At 42.0% G+C, this 17,024-nt stretch overlaps 1 protein-coding gene across 2 annotated transcripts; it reads left to right on the top strand.

Moving 5' to 3' along the window:
• Window positions 1-191: 191 nt before the first annotated feature.
• CCNE1 (cyclin E1) lies at window positions 192-12,270 on the top strand. 2 transcript variants are annotated; one of them, XM_076349196.1, is made up of 11 exons: window positions 192-244; window positions 599-689; window positions 945-1,013; window positions 7,560-7,702; window positions 7,783-7,918; window positions 8,771-8,917; window positions 9,731-9,826; window positions 10,196-10,330; window positions 10,418-10,529; window positions 10,615-10,772; window positions 11,630-12,270. In XM_076349196.1, the coding sequence occupies exons 2-11, from the start codon at window positions 654-656 to the stop codon at window positions 11,750-11,752; spliced, it is 1,155 nt and encodes a 384-aa protein (XP_076205311.1). In that variant the 5' UTR covers window positions 192-244; window positions 599-653; the 3' UTR covers window positions 11,753-12,270. The 2 variants fall into 2 exon arrangements, with proteins under 2 accessions (XP_076205311.1, XP_076205310.1); XM_076349195.1 differs by lacking the exon at window positions 192-244 and adding an exon at window positions 422-485.
• Window positions 12,271-17,024: the final 4,754 nt, after the last annotated feature.

The following is a 17,024-nucleotide window of genomic DNA, read 5'->3' as shown; positions in this document are numbered from 1 at the left end:
CGGGGCCACGTGTGCGGGCGGGCGGGGAGGCGGCCCCGCGCCGCGCGTTTAAATGTCCCGCTCGGCGCGGGCCGCGCTGTGCGCAGGGACGGGAGCGGCCGCGCCGTGAGGCAGGAGGCGCCCAGCGGAGCCCGCCCGCGCCGCGCTCCCGCCCTGCCCCTGCGCCCTGCCAGACGCCGCCGCTGCCGGGCGGGCACCCGCCCACCGCTCTCGTCCGGGAAGGTCCGGGGCGGCCGGCGCGGCGGTGAGTGAGCGAGTGCGCGGGCAGGGGGCGGCGGGCGCCCCTGACGCCTCCCGGGGTGCCCGGCCGCGGGGCGGGGGGAGCCGGCGGGGCCGGCCCGGGGCTGCGGCCGCCCTTTCCGCGCCGTGCGCCCGCGCCTCTGCGGCCCTTTGTGGGGGCTGGGACCCGGGCCTGCTCGGCCGCTCCCCGCACGGCGCTCCGCTCGCCCCGACCCGGCCCAGGCGGGCACCATGCGCCGGGAGAGGTGAGTCCGCCGGCCCCGCCGTGCGCGGGGCCCTGTAGGCCGAGGTCTCCGTCAGGCACCCCTGAGGAGGCTCCCCGCGGCCGGGGCTCCCTCAGCTTCTTCTCTCTTGGCAGCGACTGCGCGGAGGAGAAGGCTCCCGCCAAGGGGGACGGGGGTGCGGAGTGCGCCATGCGAGCCCGCAAGAGGAAAGCCGATGTGGCCACGGTGAGTGCGGGCTCGGGCCAGCCCGGCGGCCCACCCCGGTGCCCGCAGGCCAGCGCCTGCCCCGCCGCCGGGCTTGGCCTCCGGGCCCTCCCCTCCTTTTGTTGGGTGGCTGGGGGCCATGTGGTGGTCTGGGTGTTGGGTGGGCGGTGGTCTGCTGCGGGGCTGAGATCCCGAGGGACCAGGTGCACGTCACAGCGGCCAACGGTCGCTTGTCCCGCAGCTTGTACTCCTGAAATTATATCTTGCTTTTTGTAGTTCTTACAGGATCCTGATGAAGAAATTGCTAAAATGGAGATGACTAGAAAAAAGCAGTATGAAAACCAGGTAACCAATTTGGCTTTAGGTCATACTCCTGTAATCTTACTTAACCCTATTATTATTTTGCAGTACTTCATTATTATTGCGAACATGGTACAACAGATACACAGCTACCAGATGCTGTATAGCAATGGGCGAGGGAGACTATCAACGCTGGCTGAGAAGAGTGCAAAGCGCTTCAAGTCATACAGGTTGCTTTGGAGTCTTTGCAAGAGATGAGGCGTGTGTTGGTCTAAAACATTATGTTAATAATTCGGTATATCCAACTGTCCTGGGATTACAAGGGTGCACCTTACGAAAGCCTTAATATGCATTTAGGCCTACACGGAGGGACTCTGCATTGACTTCTCTAGAGAGTTGCAAGAGTGCAGTCATGTGCTTATGTGCTGTACCTTGCAGGCCAAAGCACGAGACACTTAAGCATACGAACAGAATCATCTTTTAAGATGATTCTCTTTGCAGTTATGTCTCTACTTACGTATCACCTGGGAGAGAGGAGAGATTCCCCCATTCCTTCCATCATCAGCTCCATTCCTATTGACAAATGTCATTATCAGACTGACAGAGTATGAGGTTCCTGATTAGAACTTTGAAGTTTATACTAGATGCTAATGTGGTGGTAAAATAGGCTTCATTTCTCTGCAGAACAAAGAGATAATTTCTGTAAAGTCACTTAGCTGTGGAAATCAGGCCTGCAGTGGAGGTTAGTAGTGACCATTGCCAGTTTTCTCAGTAAGACATTTAGAATGATCTGAGTTACGAAGTCAAAACTAACTTTAGTAATGTCCTTGCTCCCTTAGTGTCCTTCCTATAATCTTTGAACCTGAGATGCTATTGGTGTCTATATTGGATGCTATGTTGGTAGATGATATTGAAAGCATGATGCTCTAAATAAAACAGAGAGTAGCCTGTTTTCTGAAATAGGTTTATTCCCCCCGCCTTTTTTTTTTTTCTGCACACACTCACACGTGCTTGTTCAGTCACTGCCACTAGGACTTCAGCCTGTTAATGCACATGCAGGGTGATACTTCAGCTGCAAAAGTCACGATCAGGGAGTACAGACCGTTCTCATTTGGTACGCAAGGCTATGCATAATGTGGCACATCTAACCAGAAGTGGCAGCTGGAAGTTCCAAGACTAAAGTGCTACCATAACAGATGGGCATCATTGTTTGGAATGGCCTCTGCTTGTTGCAACTGCGTATACTAGTTATCAGTCAACATATTAAGCAGGGCTCAAATGGTGAGCATTTAATGAGGGGATCTCTCCTTCCCTTCTGTCTTTCTTTTGTGCAGTATATTAAACTAATTTCTCACTTCTGACAAGGAAGAGCTGCCTGTCCTTCACCACAGCTCTCCTTCACCAAAAGATTCATCCTGTTTGAGCTGAGCAAGGGCTTCTTGTGCATGTTTATTGCATAATAGTGAGGTATTATTAAAAAACCCTCAACAGGGACCCAATTTTACCTTCTTCCAGAAAGACAGTGGAAAGAAACTTGAAATATATTTTGCATACATTGACCTTCAACTTTGAAATTAGATAAAGATTTCCAATTTTTTGTTCTTGTTTGTGTTCCTGGCCTGGTAGCCATTCAGTGTTACTTCAGGAATGATAGGTAAGTTAAAATTTAGATAATTTAGGCAGTAGGCATCCAAAATATTTACTTGGCAATTTTTCAAGTTAAGCTTAGGATACTGGTGGGATTTGGCCCTTTGATTCTGTAAACCATAAATAAAACGGGTACCTGTATAGCTGTCCGTACATAGAGAAGGTTATTTGTTGTGACAAAGTAGCCAGATTGTTACAGATCTGTTTAAAAAAGCTAACATTTGGCTGCACAGCAGCAGCTCTTCAGTCTATGGTGTGACACAAGCTATTCTCTGATATAAATTGCCACAGGCCACTAATGAGAATACGTTTACGGTTCCAGCAGCAGTATAGCAGGCTTGTATGATAGCCAGTGAGATAGTTAGTCTGTTGAGGCACAACAATTCTAAAATGCAAGTAGCTATAAATCCACTGCAGCCTATACCACATGACTTCTACATTAAATAAATTGTTTACTGACACTAGTTTATGCACAAGGCAAAATATCATAGTCACATCCCATTTTACAGCATCTTCATAGTCAATTCATTAGTTTGCTTCTGTTGAACATAAGGCCTGAGTTCTTAATTAGGATGCTGTTACCCTTTATGTGATGAAAGGGTGACTATATCATCAGGTTTGTGACAGCAGAATATTGCATAAATTCTGTGTTTGATTTTTAGAGAACTGGCACTGCTGTAATTCTGCTAGCAATTCTCATATTAATTCTGGCTGCTTTCTGTGGATGGATACACTTCCAAGGCTCCGTGTAAAACAAAATTCATCTAACTAGATAGTCATCTGTGCAATTGTGATACAAATTATATGGCCACCTCCATCTAGAGTGGAGAATTGAATCTAGAAGTTAGTTTCTTTAGATGAAACTAACTAATGTTTTCAGGTGAAAAGAAGATGGAGTAAACTCTCAGGAAATAGTTTTGGTCAATTTCTCACTGGACATTTTTCCAGAATCCGGTCTTACTGTTGTCAAAATGTTCCACCTAACTGGTTTGAAAATATCCTCCAAAAAGTTTTTAACTAGTCTAGGTTATCTTTGGAAGATCCAATTTAAAAAACAAAACAGAAACCCCAAAAAACAACTTACTAAAGTCTTCAGACAAACAGATAAAGAATGTAAACTATATCCAGGTTGAGAGCTTGACTTGGCCCAAATCTAGGGCAGGACAATATTCAGACTCTTTAGAAAATTAAAAGCAGTAGAAGCTCCTATGCTATTCAGAAAGAATTGGAACAACTTAATAATGTGAGTTGCTCTTCTCTCTCCTATTTATTAATTCTGGAATCTCTTTCTGATGGCAAAGAAAAACCCTATACTTCAAACTAATGCATCCTGTGAGTGAAGAATGGCTAGAATTATAAGTCTTGCTATTTTTGGTGGGCAAACTAAGGCTGCAGTCTAGTAGTTCATATCAATGTGTCTCTGTTACGAGGTGCTGCTTTTTAGGGTGAGACAAACAGGCCTATATCCCCCTCCTGTTCCTCTGCCTTCAATTTCCATGCTGAAAATCCTCTGACTTTGCTGTTTGAATGCAGTTCTGGGTCACCCTCTTCCTCTGCTTTCCTGCTGCCCTTCTTGCCCTGGGTCTGTGGAAGCTTGTTCTGGTGGCTCACAGCTCATGTTGAGATGCACAAGTGTCTCAGCAGCTTGTATTCTTAGGTGTGGCTGCTTCACTGAAGGTTCTACCTGTAACTGATAACCCCAACAGTCGCTACCTGCTCCATTTTGTGTCTGGCCTATATGCCTGAAGGATGTCCAAAAGATCCATTTAAATGAATGTTTGATATATCAGTGAATGATGACGTGCTGCAGAAAACTGAGGTGTGGGAACATTTGAGCTTTAAAGAAACTCCAACCTTTGAACTCCTGGGTTTTCTTTGTTTGGAGCTGTATGGGCTTGACTGCTCTGATGGACCTCTTTGGTCATCTACCTTCTGCCCTTGGTGCTCCTTCTCCTAACGAGCCTTCTCATGTCCTCAGTTCAATTTCTCCAATCTGTATCTAGTTCTCAGGTCTGAGATATAGATCTGTATCTCTGATCAATTGTTCCTATTCCTGTATCTGGAATATTACTGTGGGCATCACCAAGACTTCTTGCTGGGCTCTATATAGATTTCAAGAGGCAGTTTTCCCCACTGATTTTTGGCTCGCATCCTACTTCAGCTCCTATTTGCCTCAGAAGTAAGCCCAGGGCTGTAGGATTTCCTCCATTAGGCTGCACAGATTCTCTGTAACATCTGTCGCTTTTTGGCAGCCCCTGCTTTCGGGTTGGCTCTGTGCAAGCCCAAAGGAAGTTCTTCATGGTCTCCTCACACCCTCCCCACCTTAAACTGTTTCTTTTTCCAGTGGTGGCTCCTATTTCCTTACAGTTAGTGTGATGTAATGCAGTTTCTTGATATTGTTTCTTAGTTTTGGTTGAACGTCTTGCTAAATCTGCTTTAAAGACTCAAGAGTCTGATTAATAAGCTCATTCCTTCAACCAAAATCCATGCCAGAGCTATGGTGTTCCCTCACTTACGCTAATTCAGACTCCCGTCTCCTTTCCCAGCAGTTTCTTGCTTTTGAGGACCCTATGCATTTGTTTCCTTCTTGCCTCTAGCTAAGCTATATGATTTTTCTGTTGCTTGCATCTTTTCCCCAGCTGTTTTGGTGAGCGACATTATCTAGTCAAAAACTTTGTTTTCACTTCTCAAAACACCGAAGAGGCTCTTGACCCTTGATTTATGTTTCCTTATAGAAGATTGGGGGTGGTGAAATCTCCTAAATCAATTGTCGTTGTTGCTGCCATGTAGTATGTGAGGTATCTGCTTTGGTTGAGAACTCTGTGGAGCAGATCCCTTGTCCTTCAGAAGCTGCTGGTCTAGTAGGCACCTTTAAATAGATATTATATAATCTACCGCTTTTCTGTTGGTTTGCTGATTAACTGATAAGGCAGCACTTCTCCAAAGGCTGTTGGCAGCTGGGCTTGCTGTGCAGTTTGGAGGACAAAGTGTGACTAAAGTCTAGTTTTGAGGGAGGACAAAAATTAACTTAAAGCAATGCTGATGCGACGCTTTTATTCAAACTTTCAGTTCATAAGGAATCTGTAATTTTTAAGATAAAGATAGTATTCCCTCTTTTTGCCTTCCCCCACCCAAATTAAATTGTGGCATGGCTGGGTATGTAGCTATGCTAGATTTGCAAGTAGAACTCCAAGAAGAAAAAATACCCACCTGTGTGTCAGTAACTCAAAGTACAAAGCAGTCTTAGCTGCGAGTGAACTGCGAAATGTGCTTTTTGTTTCATTAAGTCAGTGGTTTCTGTTTCTGAAGCTGGTGCTAAGAGGTAGCCATTTTGCTGGAAAGTGATGTCAGTTGTAGCAAGGACAGGGCAAATATCAGGTGTGGAAGCTTCTTTACAAGAGGCAAAATTTCATGTAAAGCATTTTACTTGTTAGCACCTAATGATTCTTCTGATTATTTTTTTTTTGGAAGCACATTAGGAGTCTTGTTAGGGAGTTCTGTCCTTTTAGTGCTGCAGAGAACAGATCAGTTTGCAGGAAGATGGCTGACTTCACTGTTAGGCAGAAATGCCAAATTTTAATTTGCTTAGGCATGATGACATGGGGCTGGCTTTGTATTCTACTGCAAAATAAAACAAGTAGTATTTTCCTGGGGAACTGTGTGAAGTCTACACCAAGATCTTGTTTAACAGAGTTAGCCAGGAGAAAAGTAAACCCAAACTTAAGTTCTGGTCCAAATAAAGTAAAAGGATGTGATGGGTGAAATGTCAGATGTCTGATGTTTGCAGACCTTGGCAAAATTCTGTATATGAAATGGTCAACTTGATACTTTAGTGGTAATTACTTGACATGTACTTGCTTTATTCTGAAAACAATTGGATCATAAGTGCTTTGTTTCTTTCATCCTAGCACTGCAAGTTGAATGAGTAAGAAAAATTCTATAAACTACTATTTTGCTGTGTCCATTGTCAAGGTTGCTTTGTATAGAACTATGACTTCAGGCGTTGCATCTACATATTCCTTACCAGAAATCCTGACCTTGTATTTGTATAATTATAATCACAAATTGGGTTTTAAAGTTCTGTCTGCTTATTCTTTACCTGAAGGCAAGCATCTTGCTTTCATGCAAAATATTTTTGGTAAAAACAAAATGTAACATGACAATAGGAGATTCTGACTTGGATATTCTTCCATGAAACAGTTGTGGCCCTTCAGAAGGAGAACAGGGTAAATGTTCTTCAGCTTTCGCTGCAAGGTTTCTCTGCTATGAAAATAAGCAACACCTCTCTACTCAGCACTGGTGAGGCCACACCTGGAGTACTGTGTCCAGTTCTGGGCTCCCCAGTACAAGAGAGACCTGAACATACTGGAAAGAGTCCAGCAAAGGTCCACTAAGGTGATAAAGGGACCAGAGCATCAATCCTATAAGGAAAGGCTGAGGGAGCTGGGACTGTTTAGCCTGGAGAAAAGAAGGCTCAGGGAGATCCTATCAATGTATATAAATACCTGAAGGGAGGATGTGAAGAAGATGGAGCCAGGCTCTTTTCAGTGATGCCCAGTGATGGGACAAGAGGAGATGGACACAAACTGAAGCACAGGAGGTTCCCTGTGAACATCAGGAAACACTTTTTTTTAGTGTGAGGGTGACCGAGCGCTGGCACATGTTGCCCAGAGAGGTTGTGGAGCCTCCATCCTTAGAGATACTCAAAAGCCATCCGGTCATATTCCTGGGCCACTGGCTCTTGGTGGCCCTGCTTGAGCAGGGGTGTTGGATGAAATGACCTACAGAGGTCCCTTCCCATCTCAACAATTCTATGATTCTGTGCAGCTTAAAGAGGTAATCATAGTTTCTGTCATAGTTTCTTGCCAATGTCTTGTCTTCTATTTACAGCTAAAATTATTATTTTAAAAGGCACAGTGTAAAATCTTGTACTTCATTTAACAGCCATCCTGGAATAATGTTCACAAAAATGCCCATATGCTGATTCCTACTCCAGATAAAGATGATGATCCAGTTGGTGTTGATTACTCTCACTTTATACATCTAAGTGTTGTTCCAACTAGAGCTTCACCATTACCAGTTCTAGGGTAAGCGTGCCATTTTGCTGCTGCTTGTCTGCCTTCCTTTTGTGTTATGATTCAAGACTAAGCATATTGATCTGTCTTAGCTGGGCAAACAGAGAAGATGTATGGAAAAACATGATAAACAAAGAAGAGACATATGTGAGGGATAAACTTTATATGCAAAGGCACCCTCTCCTGCAACCTAAAATGAGAACAATTCTTCTAGACTGGCTAATGGAGGTAAGCTTTTCCATGCTTGTGATTATTTCAAGTGTGCTTTTGTTGAAGTGTACTAATAACTGTCATGAGTACATTTCATGATCTTTGCGTAACCCATTTAGGACTAGACACTCGTCTTCATCTTAGTTTGTTAATTAATGGCACTAAACTTAAAAAAAGAATATATAATGGATTGAGTTGATGGTATACAAACTGACAATATATTCTGATATTCATTTAGATCGATAATGGATAATAATCGATTTGTCCCTAAAGCTCTGTGTTGTAAGCTTTTTAAGGTCACACTGCAGATAAAAGCTGCACAAATGAATTGTAATTATGAAAGTCACTGTAAAAAGGAAGGTGTGGTGGCTGAGACCAGATGCATCTCTCAAACTCTCTCTTATTGGCATGTAGAATTTACTACAACTCTTCTGTCTGTATGTGAGTCTATGACTATGCCACCTATGACTCAGTGGCATAGTCTCTGTTCTTAATTCTAAAGTATTTGTGAGAATTTTCTCTTTTGAGGTGTTGGAATGATGCATCTTCGCAAAAATGAGGAACTGATGTTCTGACATTGTTAGAACATGTGCTTGCATTTCCTAAAAGGGTTTTCACTCTGATCTTTTCTTTTTGGCGGGGGGGGGGGGGGGGGGGGGGGGGGCAGTTACCGTAGTGGCAGTCATCTTGTGTCAAAGGAAACTGCTTAACTCATGCTCTTAGTTAACATGTTACTTCACAATAGCAGTGAAGCAGAAAGCCAATATGAATTTTATGTCTAGCTCTTGCTTTTTGTTTTAATACACCTGTAGCATCTGTTTTTGACTCTAACACTGTTCTTGACCTTTGTAATCTCTGATGTCTCTCCAGGTTTGTGAAGTCTACAAGCTTCACAGAGAAACTTTTTATTTAGCACAAGATTTCTTTGATCGGTTTATGGCAACACAACAGAATGTTGTAAAAACACTATTGCAGCTTATTGGTATCTCTTCTTTATTCATAGCAGCAAAGCTAGAGGTAAGTATCTCCAGCTTTACTTAAACATAAAAATGTGAATGGACAGACAGCATACTTATTGTACACTAGATGCATTTTGGCAGGCTTTATGGAGTTTTTTTGCTATGACTTTTCAGCTGGGAGACAGAAGAAAAAATCCTTTTTTTCTTTTCAAAATTCTTCCTAATTTTTTTTTTAAGACTAGCTAACATCACAGTATATGTCTCTAATCTTAAAAGGATAGTCTTTTCAGTGTTAGAATAAATCTAAAGTTTTTAATTGCGGTTGCTAAATGAGTTTTTGGCTGGCTGCTGTATACAGAGACCACTTATTGCAATTCTATTGTTAGTGGAGTACCTACTGGATGATAGTCTGAGCTATTCTTTATTTACTGGAACAAATTGAACTATTAAAATACATAGTGCTTTTAAGTTCTTACTGTTTGTTTTTTAAGAGGGCTATTATTCTTCAATCTGTTCTTCTCAAGCAAGGGATAAAAGGCCTTTTCTTTAGGATGTATAAAAAAATCTTGATGTCAATTATGATACTGTCTCGGTCATGCTGTAGTCAAACATAATGCATGTTGTACTGATCCATCAAAAGTGAAAGGTGAAGGCTATGATCAGGAAGGTTGAACAAGAAATCTGTGTATATTAAAGGCAGAGGAGAACACCGTAAGTTACAATGGGGGGTTGGTTCTTTTTTCCCTCTGTTTTGAAATGCTGAAGTAGTGGTGTGTTGTTCTTTTTTTTCTTTTTTTTTTGTTCTCCCTAAGCACATGAGACTAGTTACAACTTACTCCACAAATTAAATACTTAATCCCCTATCTTTCAGGAAATTTATCCACCAAAGTTGCACCAGTTTGCCTATGTTACAGATGGAGCTTGTACGGAAGATGAAATCCTCAGTATGGAATTGATCATTATGAAGGTAATATTTCAAAGTGGAATTAGTTCTACTTTAATTTTTAAAAACGTATAGCATAATCAGACTAAAAGCAGAGAGCCTCAGTTAATCTTATGTGCTGCTAAGAGGCACAGTTTCTCTTTTTAATTAGAACACAGTGTTCTTTAGGTAACAAGTGATTTAAAGCATCCACCAGTATGTATGTATTAACAAAATGAATCATTCCCCCACCCTATCAGCAGGAGGAGGTACAGGAGAGGATTAGATTTCATGTTTCAAAGATGCCTTGACCAACTGGAATTACAGCTTCTGATCTGGAGTAAATAAAGTTGCATGGTTTAAGTTAGGAACTCTTTATTAATACTCAGGTCTTGTGCATGTCTAATCTTTCAGGCTCTTAATTGGAACTTAAATCCACTGACAGTTGTATCATGGCTAAACATTTACATGCAAGTTGCGTATTTAAATGAGCTTTATGAGGTATTGCTGCCACAATATCCACAGCAAATATTTGTACAAATAGCAGAGGTAAGACTGATTTCTTCCTTCAAATGCTCTTTCACCTGGAAAAAAGTGTTCTTGTGATAGACTTATTAAACATCTGTTGTCTTGTAGCTCTTGGATCTCTGTGTGCTGGATATTGGCTGCTTGGAATATACATACGGAGTACTTGCAGCTTCTGCTTTGTATCATTTCTCCTCATCTGAGCTGATGCAGAAAGTTTCAGGTATTGGCATTTATAAACTAAGTCTAATGTGTTTACAATCATTAAGTCTTCATTCAGGCAGATAAACATATGTCTTGTCTCCCAGGTTATGAATGGTGTGAGATAGAGGAATGTGTAAAATGGATGGTTCCATTTGCGATGGCTATAAGGGAAGTAGGAAGCTCCAAACTGAAATACTTTAGAGGTATAGCTCCTGAAGACTTGCACAATATACAGACGCACATAAACAGCTTGGATTTGCTGGTATGTATGTGCCTAACGAAGACAAAATCTGTCTGTAAAATCTCCTAAATCTTGTTTCTTCTTTGGTTAGAACATACAGTAAACTTAAGTGAAGCATTGTCAGATTGAGACTGAGCATATTCAGATGATAAAAGGCATGAGGTTGTACTCCAGTTCCAAAATTCTTGGGACAGAGACTTGTCTTGGGACTGACTTGTTCGGTATTTAGTTTAAAAAGGTGATTTTGACTTAAGCCTCTCATCTCAAATGGCAAATAATTACCCCAGAAATCAGAAGCGTATTTCTACCCTTTGGGATGCTTCAAATATAGCATGTTAGACCTTTCTCTATAGGAAATACAGGTAATGCAACCTTGTCTGATGAAAAAGAGAAAATAAAGACTGATCACTTGAGACTGATCTTGTGGCACTGTTATGTGACAGTGGTGGTTGACAAGAAGTTGAGCAAGAGTGGTTTTTAGCATGAGAAACTTGCAGAGGATCAAAATCTTGTCCAACAAATTGTAGTTAATCTAAGGTATTGGGGTTCTCTTTTCGCTTTAGGATATTTAATTGTAGTAGAAGTTAAAGCTCTTCCTCTTCAGTTGCTTCTGAATTTTGCTTTCTTGAAGATACAAGTACTATAATGCTGATCATCAGATTCCAAAAGGTAGTACTGATCTCTTGGGGTTTGTATTCACTAACTACTGTGTATTGCATGATTTATCAGTTACTGTTAGGGGGGTTAGATACAGATACACGTTTCCAGATTAGCAATCTGTCAAGTTATAAAACACTGAATTATATTGATCTGTTGCATAGATATACCAAAGTAAAGATTTTTTTTTTTTTTTTGTTCTCCCTTTCCTGTGCTTTCAGGACAAAGCTCAAGCAAAACAAGCCATATTGGCTGAGCAAAATAGGACTTCACCTTTCCCCACTGGTGTCCTTACACCACCACAAAGTAGTAAGAAACAGTCTTCTGGACTGAAGCCAATATGACTATAGAAACTGTTGACAGACAATTTTGCTGAAGTGCCTGTTCTGCTGGTTCTAACTCCTGCTCCATTATGGAAATGCTGCCAGTGAAGTTCATAAGCTTTTATGGAATCTGAAAAGGAAACCTTACTTTTTTCATGACAGAAGAATTTTTCTATTTGAAATATTTTTATTGAACATTAAAATATTTTAAAGAAATGGATCAAGTACACCAGCCACTTAAAAGAACACCGAAGAGTGCTCCAAATGCTGCTACGGAGGGTGATGCTTGATGTGACCAACTGTTCAGAAAAAGGGCTTGATTAGTTACTGTGCCTGTTTGTCCTTTGGATAATCTGCAGTCTTACTGTCCCCTGTTGACAAATGGGCAAAAAGTGCTGTGGAAGACAACATTTCAAAGCCTCTTTTTCAAATGGTTGGCTTACAACTTGATGCCTTTTAAAAAACTCTTTATTGTAAATGCTGCTATGTCTCTGTGTATCCACTTTTAATAAAAATGCTGTCTAAGACAGCTGGTTTTATGTATATTCCAATTTTTCTTTTAAGTATGGTCAGCTAAGGTTTTTCAGACTGTGACCACTAGTAGTGTGGGAGTTGGGGATGAATAATGCAGTAACTATCGCTTTATTTATTTACCACTACTGGCGGCTTATCAGTTAAAAGTTCCTTTTTGGATACTAATAAAATTGTCATGTTGGGCTACTTGGATTTCCCTTAGCCAGATGCAGGTGGCTAGGGAGGGGATAATAAACATGACAAGTATATGGGGAATCCTTCCACAACACTTTCGAACAATCAGTGTATTGGGAAATTCTTGAATCAGACTGTCTGGATTATTATGCTTAATAGCAAGAAGTGATCAGTAGGAAAAGCCTACCCTTTCTTAAAACATAATCATTGAAACTTTGGGATTTTGGCATAGTCTTTGACTAATTGTCTTCTGTGCAAAATTGAATCCTGGAATGGTGTGTGTCTTTTTACAGGAAGAGTTGTCCTTGTTGACCTTCGCAAGGTCTGAGAAGTCATAGTAAGATGTTTTCTGGAAAGTCATGATTCCGGAGAAAAGGGAAATAGAGAAATAAATGTAAAAAATGTTTGCTTCTTTTTCTCATCTTTTTCTCACTTTGAAGGACTGTTCAATGACACTGAAAACTTGTGAGACTACCAGGATTCATCATGTCCTCCTGTAGATAACTTAAACGCTACAACACTTATATTTTAGGAAGCTCCTGCTCTGCTGTTGGTTAATTTTTCTAAACATCAGTTCCCAGCAAGGCTGCTTTCTACTATTTTTTTTTAAGTTATTCTCCCTTTTGCTCTTCCCTGACCCAGTATTCTGATAAATGTTAAAGCTTTAATGTAATAAAAATGCCTATGGTAACTAATAGTAAGCAAATCACTTGGTGCTGCTGGCTTTTTTTTTTTTCCCGTGCAATGAATGGTTCTAAGTTCTGTGCTAACAAAACAAGTGTAAACGTTAGCTGAAGAAGTTTGCTGGTGCCAGTTCAGAGAGGTTTTAATTTCTTGGAGAACTACATATCCTAGACAAAGGAATGTTGGGTTTTTTATTGAAAAAGTTTGTAACATTGGAGGAATGGTCAAGACTCATTTGGTACTTTGTCCTTAAATTTAGAACACAAAATCGGGGTGGGGGAGGGGAACAATAACCCTCTTGAAAGGTAGTCTCTAGGCTTAATTCCTAAATCACCAGCCAAGCTTCAGTGCTAGTCCTTTTGCTGTTACTTTACTTCTCAGTGCTTAGTATGCGTTTCATCTGTTTCTAAAAAAAAAAAATAAATCCTATTTAAACTGTAACTGGCTGCTTATAAATGGGGATTGCATTTTCTTTGACTTTCAACTGTTCACGAAAATATTCTGTAATTACATTACAGATATGATTAACTCTAACTTTCAGTTTAAGCTAAATATAACTCTGGTTAATACCTATTCAAGAGTGAATGCAGGTGTTCCATATGTTCTTGGCTCTGTGGGAAACTTGTATCTGAGAGATACATATTTATCTATGAAGGAAACTATTCAGATAACAGGCCTCTTTCGAAATTGGATCTCTGCTTTAGAAGGTAATCCTACTAATTTTATAACTCCCCCTCCCCCCCGCCCTTCCTGAAAGGTCAACCTGCTTTATTTCGATGGGAAGCAGTCTGCGGAGCGTGGAGATCACGGCTTTGCAGCTTCCCAGGTAGGAAAGCAGTCACGCGCCAGAGATGTACTTTCCAGCAGGGGTGACCTACCTTAAGAGCTATTTTCTTACTTTCTCATCTTTATCTCATGCTTTAGGAATCTTTGTTTCTGGTTGTCTTGCGACACCTGTGGATACTTATGTCTGTCTGAGTGTGCTGTCTTTCTAGGGTAGCTTGAAAAAATTATGCACTAGTTGCCACAGGCTGAAAACCATTTTAGGGAGGAACGGTGCAACTAATTTTAAGGAAGATAGTTGTCCCTATTAAAAAAACAAAACACAACAAAACTAACAAAGCAAACAAAAAACCCCGAAACAAAACCAAGAGGGAGTTCCCTCCATATTTCTTTGCCTGAGGATCCAATTCTCCTAAATTTTCTCTGGTCCCAGATCAACCTGGAGACTGATTCATGGCAGGCGGGTGGAAGTGAGTGGACAGTTCTGCCTGACCAGATAAGAGAAAAAGGTTTAGTGTGTTTTCAAGTGGGCTGAAGTTTGTGCAACAAAGATGACCTAATATCAAATAATATGTTCCTGCAAGCTGTCTCTGACTTTAAGCATGCTACCCTGAGAGGTGGGGAGAGGGCTCCACAGGGGAGGATGACCCCGGGGCAATGCACAAGGCTGCTGTTCCTGGTGCAGGAGTGTGGGGGGCTTGAAGGCCTTGGGGAGTGCCAAGAAAGCAGTTCAGCTGTGCATTGCTGCGCGCTCCTCCGCTGGAAACTGTCTCTTCATTTAATAGCTACAGACCAGCATAAAGCATGCTGCAAAGTAAATTGAATTCTGCAGTAACCCAGGTGGCATATGATTATCTCCCTCCTCCCGAAAGGTTTGTCATAACTATGTATCAAAACCGCACCTTGGTCTGACAGCTGCGGGCATCAGAGAAACTTTGAACAAGAGAAATTAATCCAGTGCTAACTTTCCATTACTGCTACTATAAAATTGAAAGTTGGTGGTAGCTGTGACTGTATTGAAGGAAATAGACCCAAATGAGTGAGTTGAGGCTGCAGTTGTGAGCTGGGGTTGGGGAGGAGGAGCGCTGGTGAGCAGGAAGGATGAAGATGCAGAGGTCTGCGCTGTGAGTCTGCCAGATGCTAAGCTGCTGAAAACGCTGTAATTACCTAACAGTAGTTCATAGAAATAGTTCTGCATAGCTTGTATCCCATCAAGCAGTAGGATGGTCTGTCAGTGGCTATCAGTTTCTAGGTCTCAGGTCAGCATCTCCTCTTGGTTCTCAGGGATTACGGCATGAGGGGTTTTATTACATCCCTGCTTGCATGAGGTGGAGGTGAGCAGCTGGCGCAAGTTCAGTGGAGTGCTTGCACAAATACTCAGCCAGGCATCCCACAGGAGCTGCAGGCCCTGTAAGCTCTTATAGCCTGGCTCGAGTTTCTCTCAATTCCTGGGTGCTGTTTCCTTCATGTACAGCGCAGCTGGCTTGTCTCGCAGCAGTAGCAGCCTGAATTCAGGCAGCTGGGTGAAATGTTCTTCCTTAGACTAGGCTGTGAACTTGGACCTTGGTGCAGGCATATAAGGCTTACTGCAGCATCACCTCTCGGGGGGGGGGGGGGGTGTGTGGCATCAGGGCATCTGAACTTCAGTTTGGGAATTGCTAAAGGCTACAAGTGGCTTTCCTCCAGACTTCAATGGGAGTAACACCCAGTCAGGGCACTGCAAGGTTAGGTAAAGTGTGTTAGGAAATAGTCAGGGGTAAATGTATACTGAGGCAGGGGAATTGGCAAGTACACAGGTCGACACTGGATGGACCTACTTTACCTTGTTTGTTGGCATAAATCTTCTCTTATTTTGGGAATGTGCTTCCTCTAGGTATTTAACAACATGCTTTTAAAGCATCAGATTACTCATACCCTCATCTTGCAAACCTTCCTCCCCCACAACCCTCTCCCCTCGAAAAAAGGGAGATGCTAGCATATACTGTGAAATAATACGGGTTATCCCAGACTCTGTCTAGCCTTGAATTTGTTGGGGATTAAGCACAGCTCCTCCTTGCTGCCAAGGTTGAGATCAGCTTGACCTGGGCTTTTGTAATCTCTCTGGAGATCTCCTGCTCAGACTAGGCACGTAAATAGGGGGTGCAGCCCCGTTGTGTGATGCCTGTGGCAGGAAGCAGCATGGCTCTTCCTTCCTCTTCTCCTGCCCTTACCCCTGCCGGCATCGCCTGTGCCGCAGGGTGCAAACCTCCCGAGGGTGGGGCGGGCAGTCACGGTGGAGTAACTAAAAGGTTTTTTTTTTATTGGTGTCTGTGAGATGGCAGGAGGTGATGACTATATACAAATGTGGAAAAGACTTTAATGTCCATTTCTTGCCATTACAGCACTTGGTTTCTAGCCAATTTGTGAAACTTCTGTGCTTTGAAGGTAAGACTCCAGCAAAAAAGTCACTTGGCTTGGGTTGTTGAACAATAAGTATTTTGGTGATGGGCTCTTTCAGCTGTGCTACCTGCAAAAAAGTCACATTACTTCTTACCTTTAAAGTATAAAACCTGTTTCTCTCAAGTTTCGAATTGTCCACTACTGACACAACTTATACTTAATCACACATTGAATTTAGTGCAGAATATTGCAATACTATGTAATCTGTCTCCTTTCTGTCTCTTGAAATAATCGGTTCAAGCCAAGCCCAAAAGGGTAAGTTTGTATGTGAAGCTTTTTATTTTGTTTATGGTGAATTTGAGATTATAAAAAGAAATGAAGTACTCTTTGCAGACTGAATAAAACCAGGGTTTTCAAAACTCTGCAGACTGGCATGTTTGGGGGCAAATTAGATCAAATGGCTATCAAGGAAGGAAGGAAAACTTTTCTGATCGCAGGGGGCTTTGCTCCTACAGCTGCTGGCAATTCAGAGGAGCAGACTGCCTGTTGGAACTGTGTATCTATTTGCAAACTGGTTTTGTTTTCCCGAGCTGACCATGCTCTCATGTAACTAGTATATTTTATAATGTACTGATTTTTGATGTTTCAGCAGGGCTGCAATAATATTCAAGGAGGAAAAATATGAAAGGTCTATTTCTGTTTGGCTTAGGATATGTGATCACCTGTGATATAAGGAAAA

Source organism: Aptenodytes patagonicus, chromosome 11, assembly GCF_965638725.1.
Source record: "Aptenodytes patagonicus chromosome 11, bAptPat1.pri.cur, whole genome shotgun sequence".
NCBI lineage: Eukaryota > Metazoa > Chordata > Aves > Sphenisciformes > Spheniscidae > Aptenodytes > Aptenodytes patagonicus.
The sequence above is the reverse complement of the archived record's forward strand: the minus strand, read 5'-3'. Positions and strand labels throughout refer to the sequence as shown.